Raw genomic sequence first — 17,807 nt, forward strand, 5'->3', positions numbered from 1 at the left:
ACAAACCCTAGAAGGTGCAGGCCTTGAGCGGCGCATGGGCACAAGCCACTAGAGCCGGCCATTACGAAGGGGCGGGGCCTGGGCCCGGCACGACAGCCGCACGTGCTGCCGGGGGTATCACGTAAGCGTCACCGCCCCGGGGGCTTCTGGGTACTGGGCGGCGGACGGAGCAGCAGCCCCTCAGCTTATCGGGGACCCTGAGGCGTGCTTTTCGAGGGGCGGTTGATATTGGGGAGGACCTGGTCGAAGACCCGGGCGTTGCGGGGGTCGCGCTGCAAGCTGAGCAGTTGTCGGGCGGGGAAACAAGAGAAGAACCTGGCGATGGGGTGGTCCACCAGCGGCAGTACCCCCGAGCGCCAGGCCATCACGGCGGACAAGCCTAAGCCGGGCCCGCAGGGGTCCCTGCGCGGCATCCAGGCCGAGACGCGCCACTCTCTGGTGAAGGTGTGGGCCCGCAAACACTCCGGGCTGCTCTTGTTCGGCGTCTGGGTCCTGCTGCTGCTGCTGTGCTACTACTACCTGAGTGCCAGTGAGTGCCGCCCGGGGTACACCGGGCGAGGGCCCCTCGGGGGGACAGGAGGGTGAGGGGAGGGCGCCGAAGGGCGGGGCTCTGCGCGGTAGCGCGAAGGCCATCCCTCTCTCCCACTGCGTCTGCCCTCCCGTCCGACGACAAACAGCTTCCCTTCTTATCTCCCTTCAGAAGCACCTTCCCTCCCTTCCCTCCCCACTTGTCCTCACAAAACCCTACCCCCTCACCTCCCGCCTTTTTTTAAAAAACGGAGGTGAAATTCTCGGAACCTAAAGTTAACTATTTGGTCGTGAACAATGCGGTGGCATTTAGATATTTAAACGTTGAGCAGCCACCACCTCTATCTCAATTCATCACCCCGAATTCAAACCCACACCCACTGAGAATGCAGTTATTCCTCACTTCCCAGCCCCTGACCCCCACCAGTCTACTTCTGTCTCTCTGGATTTGTTCTGGACATTTCTTATAAATGGGAACATAGAATATTTGTCCTTCCTTGTGTCTGGCTTATTCTACTTGGCATAATGGTTTCGAGAGTTGGGCATGTTGTATATGTATTGGTACTTCATTCGTTTTTACCGCCGAATACTATTCTGTGGTATGAATATACTGCATTTTGTTTATCCGTTGATCAGATTGATGGGCATTTGGGCTGTTTCCAGCTGTTGGCTATAATATTGTTATGAATGTTCATGTACAGGTGTTTGTGTCAGTATGTTTTCAGTTCTCTTGGGCATATACCTAGGAGTGGAATTGCCGGGACGTATGGGGATTCCATGTTGAACTGTTTGAGGAAGTCCCAAACTTTTCCAGAGTGGTTGAGCCATTTTATATTCCCACTGACAGTGTATGAGGGTCTCCATTTCACCAGTGTTTGTTACCACCCCCTCTTTTTGATTATCACCATCCTAGTGTGAGTGAAGTGGTATCTTATTGTGGTTTTCATTAGTATTTCTGTAGTGACTAATGATGTTGAGCATCTTTTCATTTGCTTCTGGGTATTTGTATATGTTCTTTGCAGAAATATCGATTCAAATCATTTGACCATTTTAAACTGGATTGTTTGTGGTTTTGTTATTGAGTTGTAAGAGTTCTTCATATACTCTGGATATGTGATTTGTAAATATTTTCTCTCATTCTGTAGGTTTTCTTTTCACTTTCTTGATAGCTTTTTTGATGCACAAAAGTTTTCAATTTTGAGGAAGTCCAATTTTATCTGTTTTTTTTTTTTTTTTTACTTTTGACACTTGTGCTTTTCATGTCATATCTAAGAATCCATTGCCAAATCCAAAGTCATGAAGATTTATGCCTAGGTTTTCTTTTAAGGGTTTTATGATTTTAGTCCTTATATTTAGGTTGTTGAACCATTTTGTATTAATTTTTGTTTATGGCATATGTTAGGGGTCTAACGTCATTCTTTTGCATGTGAATATCCAGTTATTTCAGTGCCATTTGTTGAAGAGACTATTCATTCCCCATTTAATAGTCTTGACACCCTTGTTGAAAATCAGTTAACCATAGACCTATGGGTTTATTGATGGACTCTAAGTTCTGTTCTGTTGGTCTGTGTGTCCATCCCTATGCCAGTACCATACTCTTTTGATTACTATAGCTTTGTAGAAAGTTGAGAAATTGGGACATGTGATTCCTCCAGTTTTGTTCTTTACTCATATTGTTTTGAACATTCAAGGCCTCTTGCAATTCCATATAAATTTGAGGACTAGCTTTTCCATTTATGCAAAAAGGCCCCTGGAGTTTCGATAGAGATTGTATATTTTTTTAAAGCACTTTTCTATTTATTTATTTATTTGTTTGTTTGTGCCGGGTGTTCGTTGCTATGTGCGGGATCTTCAGTTGCAGCATGTGGGGTCTTTTTAATTTTTTTAGTTGCAGCATGCAAACTCTTAGTTGTGGCATGTGGGATCTAGTTACCTGACCAGGGATTGAACCCGGGCCCCCTGCATCGGGAGCGCGGAGTCTTAGCCACTGGACCACCAGGGAAGTCCCTATAGAGATTGTATTGAATCTGTAGATCATGTTGGGCAGTATTGCCATCTTAACAGTGTTAAGTCTTTCAATCCATGAACATGGCATGTCTTCCCATTTATTTATATCTTCTTTAATTTATTTCAGCAGTGTTTTGTAGTATTCATTGTACAAGTCTTTAACCTCCTTGGTTAAAGTTATTACTAGAAATTTTATTCTTTTGGATGCTATTGTAAGTGGCATTGTTTTCTTAATTTCCTTTTTGGAATGTTTATTGCTGGTATATAGAAGCACAACTGCTTTTTGCGTGTTGATCTTGTACCCTACAACTTGCTGAATTTATTAGCTCTAGTAGGTTTTGTTGTGAACTGTAAAAAATATTCTGCATATATAATTATTTGATCTGTGAATAGATAGTTGTATTTTTCCTTTACATTTTGAATGCCTTTTATTTCATTTTATGTTCTAATTGCTCTGGCTAGAACTTCCAATACAATGTTGAATAGCAGTGGTAAAAGTGGGCATCCTTATCTTGCTCCTGATCTTAGAAGGAAAGCTTTCAGCCTTTCACTGTTGATTATGATGTTAGCTGTTGATTTTTCATAAATGCTTCTTATCTGTTGAGGAAAATCCCTTCTATTCGTAGTTGAGTGAGTGATTTTATCATAAAAGGTGTTGGATTTTGCCAAATACTTTCTCTGCACCAATTGAGATGATCATGTGAGTTTTTTTCCTTCATTCTATTAATGTGGTGTGTTCCATTGATTTTCTTATGTTGAACCATCCTTGGATTCCTGGGATAAACCCCACTTGATCATTTTGTATATTCTTTTTAATATGCTGTTGCATTTGGTTTGCCAGTATTTTGTATCTGTATTCATATGTGATATTGGTTTGTAGTTTTCTTGTGGTATCTTTGTCTGGCTTTGGTATCAGATTAATGCTGACATCGTAGAATGAGTTAAGAAGTGTTCCCTCTTCTATTTTTTGGAAGAGTTTAAGAAGGATTGGTATTCTTCTTTAAATGTTTGGTAGAAATCACCAATGAAGCCATCTGCTCCTGGACTTTTCTTTTTAGGGAGGTTTTGATTAGTGTTTCAGTCTCTTTACTTATACTAGGTCTTCTCTGAAAGGTCTTCCTTCCCTAGCCTCCTTTCCCAAACTACTAAATCCCCTCACCAACTTACACAAATGCCCTCTTTCCCTCATGAATGACTTCCATCCCTCATTTCTCCTAAGGCCTTTTTATTGTTTCCCATCACAAAGTACTAATTTCCCTCACCGCACCACTCAAAGTGCTGACCTCCATCACCTCCTCTCTTAAAGCTCTTCCACCTCTAACCTCACCTTACTAACCCTCCTTACCTCACCTCTCAAATTCATTTCCGCATCACGTCCCTTCTCAAGGACTTTCCTTGCTCAATTCCTCTCACAGAGGCCTTCCCTTCTTTCATGGTTGCCTTCCCTGCCTCCTCTACCCTCACAAATGACTTCCCTTCTTCACTTGTTCCCCTGAAAGACCTCCTTCCTTCCAGTCCTTTCACAAAGTAGGAAATTCCCTCTCCTCACATAGTACTAAACTCTCTCACCTCCTTACTCAAAGAACTTTCCTCCTTTACCTATGCTCACAAAGACCTTCCGTCTGTTACCTCACTTCACAAATCCCTTTCCTCTCTTCCTCTCAGAAATGCTTTCCTTTCTTCATCACCACTCCAAAAGTTCTTCTTAACTTTCAGTCAAGGTCCTTTCATTCTTCACGTCCCCACAATGACTTTCCTTTGCTCACCTTACAGGCCTTCTCTCCCGTCACTCAAAAGCCTTTCTTCCTTATTTCACAAAGCCCTTTACTCCCCTCACTCAAGGTCTTCACTCCCTCACCTCCCTTTTATTTATTTATTTATTTATTTATTCATTTATTGGGTTGTGTTGGGTCTTAGTTGAGGCAGGCGGGCTCCTTAGTTGTGGCTTGCAGGCTCCTTAGTTGCGGCAGGCGGGCTCCTTAGTTGCGGCTCGCTGGCTCCTTAGTTGTGGCATGTGAACTCTTAGTTGTGGCATGCATGTGGGATCTAGTTCCAGGACCAGGGATCGAACCTGGGCCCCCTGCATTGGGAATGTGGAGTCTTAACCACTGCACAACCAGGGAAGTCCCCCTCACGTCCCTTTTAAAATGCCTTCATTCTCTTACGTCACATTGTCCTCTCTCTAACCTACCTTCACAGAGCCCTTCTCTTCCTCAGTCAAAATCCTTCCCTTTCCTTCTTATTTACCCTTCTTGAGACCTTTGCTCACCCCCCTCTCAGATGCCTGTTTCAGCCCTCCAAAGGCCCCCCATTCTCCCCACTCACAGGTTTCTCTTCCCTCACCACCCAAAGCTACTCTCTCCTTCCTCAAAAGTCTTCTTTTCCTCCTTCTACTCAATGCTCTTGCTGCCTCACTTTCCTCACTCAAAGTCTTTCCCACCTCCTCCTCCAGATCTTTTTTTTTTAAATTTAATTAATTAATTAATTTATTTTTGGCTGTGTTGGGTCTTCGTTTCTGTGCTAGGGCTTTCTCTAGTTGCGGCAAGCGGGGGCCACTCTTCATCGCGGTGCGCGGGCCTCTCACTATCGCGGCCTCTCTTGTTGCAGAGCACAGGCTCCAGACGCGCAGGCTCAGTAGTTGTGGCTCACGGGCCTAGTTGCTCCGCGGCATGTGGGATCTTCCCAGACCAGGGCTCGAACCCGTGTCCCCTGCATTGGCAGGCAGATTCTCAACCACTGCGCCACCTGGGAAGCCCCCCCTCCTCCAGATCTTTCTTGCCCCCCACTCAAATACTTTTTCTTTCCCCGCAGCCTTCTCTCCTTAGCTCCAAGATAGCCTTCTCAAAAAAGGGCCTTCTCTACCTTACCTCCCTTGGCCTGCCCTCCCTCCCAGTTACCTCACAATGGTATTCTATCTCCTCCTCTACATAAAGGACTTGGCTTTCCCATAGTATTCCTCCCTCCCTCCCTCCCTCAAGCTCCAGCTTCAAGCCCAAAGACCTTCCATCATCCCCACCTCTAATCTCAATGACTTCTCTCTCCCTGCCATCCCCAGAGGTCTTCCATCTCCTCAGCCAAGGTCCTCCCACAGTCAAAGAAGGAAGCAAAAATTGGGCAGAGGCATTGTTAAGTAAAATGAACAGAGACCACTATATACTGTGTCACAGCTGCTTGGGGATGAAATTCAGTGTTAAATAAAGTATATGTTATGCATTCTTTTATCAACTATTTTAAATAAGTTAGAAAAATATTCCTACTCTTTGAAAAACATTTTAAGATGCCTTTTAAATGATCATCCACAAATCATATTACTTCGAATTATCCATATTTATTTTTCCTACTATTCATCTAAAATACAATGTATTTCTGAATTAGTTTTACTGTATTTATAAATGTTAGTTACAAATAAAGCTGAGAACCTTACAAACAGAGCTTTTTCATTCTCTGAAAACGTAATTTAAGAAACAAAACTATAAATTGTACATGTTATTTTCTTAGTCTGTGAGTTCTTCATTTTCTACTCCTATTTTGAGTAGAACTGTTATAAAAAGAGAATACTGTTATTCAGTGTGATTTCTTTATTTCCATGAGGACTTTTTCCAATATAGGTTTAACATGTTTTCTCCTAAAATAATCCATGATTCATTCTAAATGTTGTCAGATGTCCCAGATTCTCAGGAGGTAATATGTGACTGGATGGATTAAATATCATTTTGTATTTAAAATGATTTAACTTAATTAATGTAACTAAATTCATTGTGGTATGGGTTGAATTGTGTCCCCCCCACAACAAAAAATGTTGGACGTTTAACCCCTAGCACTTCAGAATGTGACCTTATTTGGAGATGAGGTCTTTATAGAGGTAATCAAGTTAAAGTGAGGTGGGCCCTAGTCCAGTATGAATGGTGTCCTTGTAAAAAGGGGAAATTTGGACACAGAGATAGACATTGGTAGTAGAAAGGCTATATGAATAGACACAGGGAGAAAACAGCCATCTACAAGCCAAGGAGAGAGGCTTTCCCTCACAGTTCTCAGAAGGAACCAACCCTATTGGTTGATCTTGATTCTGGACTTGATTTTGGGCTTCTGGCCTCTGGAATTGTTGAGGCGATAAATTTCTATTGTTTTAAGCCACCCAGTTTATGGTGCTTTCTTACAGTGACCCTAGCAAACTAATACACACTGAGGGGTAAAATAATTTGGCCATGCCCCTGGAGTATTGCAGTGAAAGCAGGGCATCTGGTCCCAGAGCTAAAATTTCCCTTCTTTCTAGATAGACCCTTCTGAGTTCTCTTAGATTTAATGCCACCAAGGAGAATTGAGGTTGAGGGATCTGAATTAACTCTGGGAGAGCTCCAGGTTGTATAGTCTTTTAGACCTTGTTTTTAAGGTTACTTTTATGCATAAGGCATATAGACTAGTGGCATACAGGATGAAGAGACTAGTAGATCAGGGCTAGGAATTTGATCCCACCTCCTCCACCAATTCTCTGTAACTTGTTGGGTCAGTCCTTATTGCACATCCTTTTTGGGGAGATTAAAAACAAGAGAGAGAAATAAAGATTGACTAATAGGTAATATTTTCAGAATGCTTTAGCTCCATAGGAAAAAACCACGTGACTGGTTTCTATATTATTATATTAATACTTCATTTGTCTGTTATTTTGGGGAGTGAGTGAGGCAGTGCACCTAGATAGGTCTGATTGACTGCCTTGTACCACACTAGGCACCAAGTTTGGTCTTGCTTTAACCATTTGTGTATGTGGTGTAGTTGGAGGAGCCCTGATCTAGGAGTTAAGAGACCTGAGTTGTCATGATTCTGCCACTGACTTGCTGTGTGACTTTTGATGAGGCATTTTGCCTCTTTAGGCTTCAGTTATCTTGTCTAAAAATTGAGGAGATTTCACTAGACAGGTGTTTCTCCTGCCTCAGTCGTTTGTATAACACCTTCACAATTCTTTGTTATCTTAATGCTATCAGTTATTCATATTTTTCTTTAAATTGCCTCACTTTTTAAATAAATATATTTATTTTAAAAGGAAACTATAGCACCGTTATAAATGGGAAACTGGTCATATTTGCGATTAAGAGAATTATTTATAAAAATAAATATCGTGAAAACAAAGTAATGTTATTAAATTTAAAATTAGAAACAATTAAAAAATGAAAGATATATGATAAAATATTTACTCATTTTACATTGTACTAAGCACTTTGTGTATGACTTCATTTAATACTCACAATTCTTCAAAATAAATATCATTCCCATTTTGCAGATGAGTAAACTGAGGCAAAGAGAAGTTTACTGATTTGCCCAAGTTCACCAGGCAGTATGTGGCAGAGCCAAGATGCAAATTCAGGTCTATTTGAGGACAAGGCCCAGAAAAGACTGCGGCATAGGTAGACCCTCAACTTAAGTCTTAGCAGAATCCTCTTCAAGCTGATACCGTTAGCTACTGTTCGCATTCTGTCTCTTCGCCCTTTACTTCAGTTCCTCATCTGAGAGACCTCACTGCAGAGCAGGACTGGCAACATGATTTGCAAAATGAAAATGTGGGGGTCCCTTGTTCAAAATGTATTATGAATCTCAAGATGGTAGCAGAACATTAAACCAAGTGTGGAACCGTTTTAAGAGCCACATTCTGTACATTGCATAGGTCACATGCCCGTGAAGCCCACAGCTTTGAGTCTGCTTTTTTTTTTTTCCTTTGAAACGTAGTTAGGTTTTCAGTCTTTTTTTGGTAACAGGGAAATTAAAAAATAAAAATTCTTTGTGACAGGGAAACATAATTGGTTCTTTACCATTTCTTGCTGCCATTTAGGGATGCTGCCTCCTAGTCTTTTATTTGCTGAGCTTAATGAGTGTACAGATGCAAATTAGAAGCATAGGGGATGGAATTATTCTGCATATGAATAACAGTGGGGGAGGGGAAAGAGGCTGGAGCTTAATAAGGTGAAGAGGAAGCTCTGAAAAGACCTGGGCACTGGCTGATGGAAGATTTTGGAGAGAGGAAAGGACAGTTGCTTCCAGTAATGAAAGAACAGGAATGTCAAAGGGGATTTTATAAAGGTTTGCCATATGGTAAATGATGTTTGGTGTCATGGTAGTTTTGATATACTAGTCATGTATATTTTTTCTACACTTTTCATAATAAATACCTAAATAGCGAAAATTAAATACATCCATAAATATTCAACTGTGTTCCACCTAAAATCAGCGCATGTAATGCTGATGGTACTTATGCCACACTTTGGGAAATAGTGCTCAAGTTAATTTATAAATAATTGTCTTTCAGAGTAGGGAAGAAACCAGTGGTAGAGAGCAGGTTAAACATGCAGAAGGCTTTGGGTTCAGGCTGCTGCTGATGGTGCTTTTCTGAGTAAATGTTTAGTTGCCTCCTTCTTTTGTACCCATCGAAGTGACCAAAAGATCTGTAATAGTTGAAAACCCAGAGAACCAAGAAGGGTGCTATTTTTATTTTATTTTTAAAAACATTTTTTTTAGTTAATGTGTAGTTTGATCCTGTTTTTGTTAATTTTAAAAATTATTTATTTATTTATTTATTTTGGCTGAGCCGGGTCTTAGTTGCGACACGCAGGATCTTCGTTGCGGCGTGCAGGATCTTTTTAGTTGCGGCATGCGGGCTCTTAATTGCCACATGTGGGATCTAGTTCCCTGACCAGGGATTGAACCTGGGCCCCCCTGCATTGGGAGCACGGAGGCTTAACCACTGGACCACCAGGGAAGTCCCAGGTGCTATCTTTATTGATATCCTAGAAATTTGGAGGGATTTCTGAAAGATAGAAAGAAGGCCAGGCCAGACACTAATGAGAGAAGTCGCAGCAACCCGTGTTTCACTTCAGCTAAAGCCAAGCCTGTCTGGCAGGGTCTAGAGGCTAGGGTACTTTGAGTTGGAGATGAATCTCCATCCTAGAGGGACTCCAGAGAGCACACCCCATGCAGAAGATAACCTAGTATGGAGACTCAGGTCACTGTGTGCTACTGCCAGCCAATACTTCCTTCAGATGGCATGTTGACAAGAACAGTCAATTGTGCAAGGGGGGCACTGAGTGAGCAAATGGCAGTACAGAACACAGGTCCTGTGAAGGCTGCTTCCAACTGTAGCTCCTTTCCTGTATAATGTAGGGCAGTGAGCCTTCTAATCTGGCAAAGTATGGCTGGCAATATTAGTCTCCCTTCTTGTTCCCTGTGCTGGAAGCACTCTTCCAAGCCCTTTGTATGGCCAGTTTCTTCTAATCTTTTTTCTTTTTTTAAGCTGAAATATCATCTCAGAGAGGCCAGCCCCTATTTAAAGTAGGTCCCCTACCTTATATTGTATTGGTATCCACTTTCCTCATAGCATGCATTACAATTTGTAATTTTTTAATTTGTTAGTTTACTTTTTTGTTTGTTTTCTCCACTATATTGTAAGCTTTATGAGGGTAGGGATCTTATCTGATTTGTTCACTGATGTATCCCCAAAACCTCGAATATAGTAGGCATTAAATACATAGTTATTGAATGAGTAGGGGTTAGGAGAAAACAAACAGGAAAAAATGGGTTTTGTCAAGATACTGTCAAGATATGTACTACACAATGAAGATAAAACTGTAATGAATGAACACTTATGCATAGTGTTGAAATATATTAAAAAATGGTTTTAGAACTTCAAGTAGAAATGGACAAATCTACAATCGTAGTGGGAGACTATGATACATATATTTTAGTCCTTGACAGAAAAAATAAAGATATTGACCATTTGAATAATACAAGTTAGCTTGATTTAACATGTATAATAAAGTTCATATTCATATAATAAGTTCATATTATAATAAAGTACCCTACAGGCTGAGAATACACATTCAAGTGTTTATGTATGGAAGTTGGTCTCATTAAAATAAGAAAGAGAATATTATCATTGATATAAAGGATATTTAAAAATGATAAGTGAATATTCTTATGATAGCATATTCATAACATAACAACAAAATATGTTTGACATATGGAAATAAGTGTAATAAGAACGGTACAGGGCCTATATGAATGCAACTATAAATGTATACTCAGGGAGATAAAAAGAGACTTGAATGAGTGAGATTCTTGGGTGAGATAATTTTGTACTGTTATCAGTTCTCTCCAAATGAGTCTACATTTAAGTAAATTCATGCCTAGTACATGAGGCACACAATAAATGTTTTTTGAATGACTGTTAAATAAGGAACATAATTACCATAAAAATATTATTAGGATTTTTTGATTTGACAAAATGATTCTAAGTTTCATCTAAAAAATTCTTCAGAGTTGAGAATAAAATTTTGATAATGAGGACTAATGAAAAGATTGCCAGATCCAGTTATTAAAACATATGATAATACAAGGTAAATTATAACAGTGGTATTGGTGCATGAACAGATAGATTAGTGGAACAGAATAGAGAGTCAAGAAACAAATCTATGACTAAGGACTTAGAATATGATGGTGATATCATAAGTAGGAAAGGATGGATTTAATAAATGGTATTAGGAAAACTGGAAAACATGTGTCCCTACTTCATAACATACTCCAAAATATTTTCGAGGTGGATTAAAGATTTAAATATAAAAAGTGAAACTGTAAAAGTGTTAGAAGGAAGTATTAGAGTGTAGAATGCTGTCAACTGAAAATATGCACAACCTAAAATTTGAGAATTATGTTTTATTTGGCTGACTTTCTGAGGACTTAAGCCCAGGAAACAGCCTCTCAGATAGCTCTGAGGGACTGTTCCAAAGAGGTAAGGGAGGAGCCAGGATATAGGAGTTTTGGCAAAAACAAAACAAAAACAAAAAAACACCCAGATAGTCAAAGATCAAAAGATTTCTGCTAATTAAAGAAAAACCAGATATCTCAAGTTAATGAATTTAGCGCTTTTCTGTGTATGGGAAGATGCAAGAGTCTGGGCTTATTGAAATCATTCCCTTGATATGCATCTTAACTATCTAGGGCCAGTATCCTGCTTTTCTCCATCCTGAATCCGCTCAGGGTGCACCGTCTGTGGCGGCTCAGTGACTTATGGCTTGGTGGATGTGGCCGGCTACATCCTTTGTTTACTGTAATGGCAGGTGACATTCTTTAAAAGATCAACAATGCCATTTAAGACATGACCTGAAAGGCAGAAATAGTAATGGAAGAGATTGATACATTTGATTACATAAAACATTTTAAACTTTTGAATTTCTTAAAACACCATAGAAAATACAAACGTAGGGCTTCCCTGGTGGCGCAGTGGTTGAGAATCTGCCTGCCAATGCAGGGGACACGGGTTCGAGCCCTGGTCTGGGAAGATCCCACATGCCGCGGAGCAACTGGGCCCGTGAGCCACAATTACTGAGCCTGCGTGTCTGGAGCCTGTGCTCCGCAACAAGAGAGGCCGCGATAGTGAGAGGCCTGCACACCGCGATGAAGAGTGGCCCCCGCTCACCGCAACTAGAGAAAGCCCTCGCACAGAAAGCAAGACCCAACACAGCCATAAACAAACAAACAAACAAACAAACAAATAAATAAAAAGAAATCAAGGCACAAAAAAAAATACAAACGTAGCTGACTACCTTGAAAATATTTACAATATATGTGGCAGATTAAGGGTTAAGTTCTCTATTACACAACAAATATATGAAAGAGATCAGTTCACTGATGACTAAAGGTGCAAATTAAAACAAGGGGTAACATTAGTTTGGCCATCAAACTGACAAACAACAAAAAAGGTGAGGGTCCAAGAATATTGGCACTGCCTTCACTGCTGGTAGATGTATACCTTGGGGCAGCCTTACTGGAGGGTAGTGTGACCAAGGTCAATAGCCATTCCTTAAGAATTTATCCTAAGGAACTTTTCATGAATATCTGCAAATATATAGCTACAGTGATAAATCATTGCATTGCAGAGTTCTTTATTTTTTCTTTTTCTTTTTTTTTATTGAGGTATAATTGACATCTAACATTATATTAGTTTCAGGTGTACAACATAATGACTTGATATTTGTGTATATTGTGAAATCACCACAATAAGTCGAGTTAACATCTGTCACCATACACAGTTACAAATTTTTTTTTTTCTGGTTATGAGAACTTTTTAAGATTTACTCTCTTGGGACTTCCCTGGTGGCCCAGTGGTTAATGCAGGGGGGCCCGGGTTTGATCCCTGGTCAGGGAACTAGATCCCACATGCTGCAACTAAAAGATCCCGCATGCTGCAATGAAGATCCCACATACAGATAAATAAATAAATAAATATATATATATATATATATATATATATATATATATATATTTTTTTTTTAAAGATTTGCTTTCTTAGCAACTTTTAAATATGCATTACATTATCACAGGACTTATTTAATTGATAACTGAAAGTTTGTACCTTTTGACCCGCTTAACCCGTTTCTCCCACCTCACGCCTCTGGTAGCCACCAGTCTGTTCTCTGTATCTATGAGTGTTCTTCTAGGCAGTGTTCTTCATAATATCAGTAAATTGTAAAAAACTTAAATGTCTTTGTATGGGGAAAATTATTAACTCATTTATAATAGAGCCGTATAATGTAATACTGTAAGGTTATTAAAGATAGTGTTGGAAAATATTTAATGATATGGACAACTCCATGTCATGGGAATGAGGATGGATATCCTCTCCTCTTATATAGGAGGGAATCATGCAAATAAAACTAAAAGCAAGTTGGTTGAAGTAGTGAGGAAGGATAAGGAAGGTTTACAGTGTCTAAGGCCTTGATTTTTATTCGTAAATAAAGAAGCCAACATATTTGCCAAGAGTTTCTGTGATGGGGCCTGATTTAGTTGGAATACATACTGTTTCCAAGTTGTTAATTGATTGGGCCTCCGAATGTCAAGACTGTCAGAGGCAAGTTCACTATTGTAAATTAGTTTACAGTGCAACAATGGGATGTGTCGGCCTACAGCTTAAGCATTTTGAAATTTATTTATTTTTTAATTAATTTATTTAAACTTAATACTCAATTTTTCAGTTTCACAGCAAAAACATATTCTGGTTATTAATTGTACCTAAGCTGTTACGGGTTTTAAATGCAATGTCTGTTAGCTCTTAGACTTTCCATATTTAACTTAAGCACAGGTAATTACTTTTAAAGGGTCAAAGAAAGTGATAAATACGTTATATGTTGGGATTAATAATTTCACTTTTCTTAAGGGTTCTCGAATTCTGTGCCTCCAAGTGAATATATTCTGTGGAGCAATGAAAATGCTAGTGGACAACCTCTGGAAGAAACTGCTGCCTGGGAAGCTCTGTTAAGTTTTTTCTTTCCAACAAGTAAGTTCCTGTTTTATTTTATTCCTCCCAATGTCCTTGTTTTGAAAACAGTAGTTAAATGTTTAGGAGGCAGTGTGGTCTATTGGCATTGGAGTGAGACAAACCTGAGTTTTAATCCTGACTCTGCCCTTTGACTTAGGCAAGATAACCTCTGAACCTCAATGTCTTCATCTTTAAAATGAAAATATTTACCAGAAAGAATTGCGAAGATGAACTGAGACAGTATTTTAAGTCATTCCATAAATATTTGTTACTCTTTACAGAATACTTTTCCTTTACAAATCTCTAAACCTTTCAAAATTTACCTTAATGGCATTGCTTGAAATTTAGTCACTGATCCAGTATTGTGAAATCAATGTCTTCTGTGGCATTAATCAGGGTACTGTGTAGCTCTAATGTTATGGAATATACCAGATGTTTTCCCATCTGTTTTAATGATAAAAAGTTCAGGTTTCAAGTCACATCATCTCTGTCTTTTTGTGATTCTGTATATAATGTGTTTATCAAGCACATGACGGCCCCTGAGATTAACCACAAATAAACACATTTCATTTTGTACAGCATGTGGTGCCCTTTCAAGGAGAAGGTTCAAATAAATTGACATATGTGAATTATAAAGATGAAGCTTTTATTAAAAATCATGCAGGATTTATTCTAATAAAATTTGATGTACATATATAAGCACAAAATTGTATCCATTGTTTAATTCCTACCACTGAATTCTTCTGATTTTGCATAAATCTCTTCATGTTTCTCTAAGAGGTTTCCAGTTCAAAACAAGCATTATGACATCTACTACCAATGAGAATAGCAAAATAAACGAACTCCTTAAATAATTTATTTAAAAATACTGCCATGGTCAAATCGATTGGAGAAAGAGAAGTCTGATAAGGTGGTATGTTGTGAAGCTAAAAGAATAGTGAGCACTGGAGTTTGTCATAAACAACAAATGATGATTTAAGCTTTAGAGCTTGAGAAGATAGCAGATGTAAACTGTCCCATAGCTACCTATAATAAGTACATTATACAAACACTGAAGCCACCTTTAAAAATAGTCTAAATAAGATATCTGCATTTCTGAAATACTCCTCCAACTTGGTGCAGTACGTTGAGTCAAAATCAATTTATGAGATGACGTTTTTGCCCAAAAAAATCAGACTGTTCCATTTTAAGAGAAATATCACACCTAGGTTGGTTCAACTCTTTCAACAGTGATTAAATATTTATAAAATATTATATACTGTATTCTTGAAAAAGAATAACTACAAGTTCATAAAATGTGAAGTACTTTTAACCAATTTATTTCCTCCCCTATATAATTAAAAATGAATATTCTTCCCACTTAAGCACTAACAAAAAGACCGTCTTCTCATCATTAGACTGTTGTTAGTAATAGATTCATCTCTTGCAGATTAAAATGATAACCTTGAGACAGACTGGCAGGGAAGCTTGAGAGGTCGCACAATCCTTCTCCCTTTGGATAAAGTCATACGCTTAAACCTGATAGAAATTGTTCTACCCTTTTTATTCTTCAAAATTAGTAATTTGAGTCTAAAAGCTAATTTTAGTATCTGGCATAAAGTCCATCAGATGCAATTTAGGTATAAAATAACAGAAGCCCAGCATTAGAAGGGACCTTAGAGATCATCTAGTCCAGTCTCTTCTATGATTTAAAATCTCTTCTTGTATGATTTTCATTCCTGGAAAGTGGTCTTTGAACAATATCTATAGTGAGGAACTCAGCACACAGGAAGTCCATCCGATCTCTGACCAGGGCCTGACAATTGTCACCCTTCCCTGAGTGTGTGATGTCCAGGACTGAACATGGTATTCTAGATGCAGTCCATCCTGGGGAGGAGAGTCACTGTGGGCCTGGCAGAATTGAAGAACAGATTGCTTAGAGTATAACAACAAAGTAGGCTAAGCTCTCACATGTCTAAAATGTTTGGGAAATGAATATCCAGGCCAACTGGTAATGCATTAAATTTGTGACCTTGCGCAAGCTACTTTGATCCTTTATTTCTTCATTTTAAAAATGGAGGTTGTAAAACTAATTTTGAGAGTTTGTTGTGAAGATTGGAAATAATGTGCGTAAAGCAAGATACCTCGCCCAAATAGGTGACTAATGAATGGTAGCTGTTATTATTTTTACCTGAGCTTCAGGAATTGCCAATCTTTAAAGTAGAAGAATATAAAAAAATATACCAAGAGGTAATAATATACTTATAACCATTCTATCATTCTTTGCTGATGTTGAAGTGCTTCAGAGTGATCGTAAAACATCATTTATTACTTTTCTAAGTCTGTAGTTGTTGATAGTATTGGAGATTGAACTGAATCTATGCTGGCCTTAAGCCATACTGTAAAGGTTTTCTTTTCAAATAAAAATCTGATATCTGCCTTTTTAGTTGTCACTTGTTTTTCATATAAAGCAGGATGTTTAAAAAATCAGCTGTTTCAGCTTGTGAATCTTACAGATTCAGATATGCATGAATTTCTTACAGTTGCATGAATCTTGGTATTCATGCCATAAATCATTGCCTATTCAAAATTATAGAGTTGTAACTTAAGGCCAAAAGGAAGAATCTTAAAACATACTGCAGTGCCAATATGATTAAGTGTTCACAGAAAGTAGGTCAATGCCAATAGTATTACTTATTTTACTCTCTAGCAGTAAACTGTGTGAATTTTACTTACATTCAGTCTCATTGATGGATTCAGTGCATTTCTGTAGCTTAGTAAAATTGAGTGAGATGGTATCTGTGGTATTCTTTTAACAAGGTGTTAGTTTTAAGGGCATTTGGCCTGTTCTAGTTATTTAGCCCTTTCTGTGTTACATTTGTATCACTACTACTCAGCTTATGTTTATAGTCATTTTAAAAGTACCTTACCGGGCTTCCCTGGTGGCGCAGTGGTTAAGAATCTGCCTGCCAATGCAGGGGACACGGGTTTGAGCCCTGGTCCGGGAAAATCCCACATGCTGCGGAGCAACTAAGCCCGTGCGCCACAACTACTGCGCCTGCGCTCTAGAGCCCGTGAGCCACAACTACTGAAGCCCGCGTGCCTAGAGCCCGTGCTCCACAACAAGAGAAGCCACCACAATGAGAAGCCCGCGCACCGCAAGGAAGAGGAGCCCCCGCTCACCACAACTAGAGAAAGCCCGTGTGCAGCAACGAAGACCCAACTCAGCCAAAAATAAAATAAATAAAATAAATAAATTTAAAAAAACCAAAAAACCAAAAACTACCTTACCAATGATCTGTTAACAGTTTATATTTTTCTGCAGTTTATCTAGAATTGAAAATGTGTGATGTTAAGTAACTTTGTGGTAACTTTTAGTTTAACTCTTATTTTTTCAGCATTTATTACTATTTGTATATGTCATTCAATCTTTTCTTTAAATGTACAAGCTTAAGTGTTTGTTTTTCTTTTCTTTTGTCTTGCAGTAATTATTTAATTAGGGAAAGTACTTAATAACCATGCTGAATTCTCTTTCTTGCATTTTGTTTCTAAAAGCATGCATTCCAAAGGAGAATCAGGTGGTAAAGCCTTGCAATCACCTGCAAGATCTTAGCAAAAGTCAATGTTTGGGATACAAATGCTGTTATTCGTCATCTGGGACCAGTAACTTCAACTGTTTTGCCCCGCTAAAAGACAGTAAGTTAATCCTTTTACATTTATTATATTCCTGTTTTTAAAAATTGAATAAACAGGTCACAATGGCATAAGTTTAAATTTGGGTCTCTCAGCTTAACATTGAAAGGAGGCTCCCAGCCCTAGAGCAATACCATCTGTAGAAAGTCCTGAAGTGGTCAGGCCTCTATTCATGAGCCGCTCCTGCTTAGTCCTTAGGTGTGACTATGGCAGTTTGAAATTAGTTTCATCTTTTCTTTTGCTTTAGTCACTATCTTGTCCCATAGATTCCAGGCTTTATGAGATGTAACCCTCAATGCCTGGG

At 39.0% G+C, this 17,807-nt stretch overlaps 1 protein-coding gene across 1 annotated transcript in view; it reads left to right on the forward strand.

Annotated features, from left to right (window-relative positions):
* Nucleotides 1-321: 321 nt before the first annotated feature.
* Nucleotides 322-17,807, forward strand: part of FMR1NB (FMR1 neighbor) — a gene marked incomplete at its 5' end in the record, with an annotated part of 35,392 nt that continues 17,906 nt past the window's right edge. Inside the window, 3 exons of the mRNA XM_082446761.1 lie at nucleotides 322-529; nucleotides 13,730-13,849; nucleotides 17,366-17,506. Coding sequence (XP_082302887.1) covers nucleotides 322-529; nucleotides 13,730-13,849; nucleotides 17,366-17,506 — 469 coding nt within the window. The remainder of the gene's footprint in view (nucleotides 530-13,729; nucleotides 13,850-17,365; nucleotides 17,507-17,807) is intronic.

Source organism: Balaenoptera physalus, assembly GCF_965194825.1.
Source record: "Balaenoptera physalus genome assembly, chromosome: X".
NCBI lineage: Eukaryota > Metazoa > Chordata > Mammalia > Artiodactyla > Balaenopteridae > Balaenoptera > Balaenoptera physalus.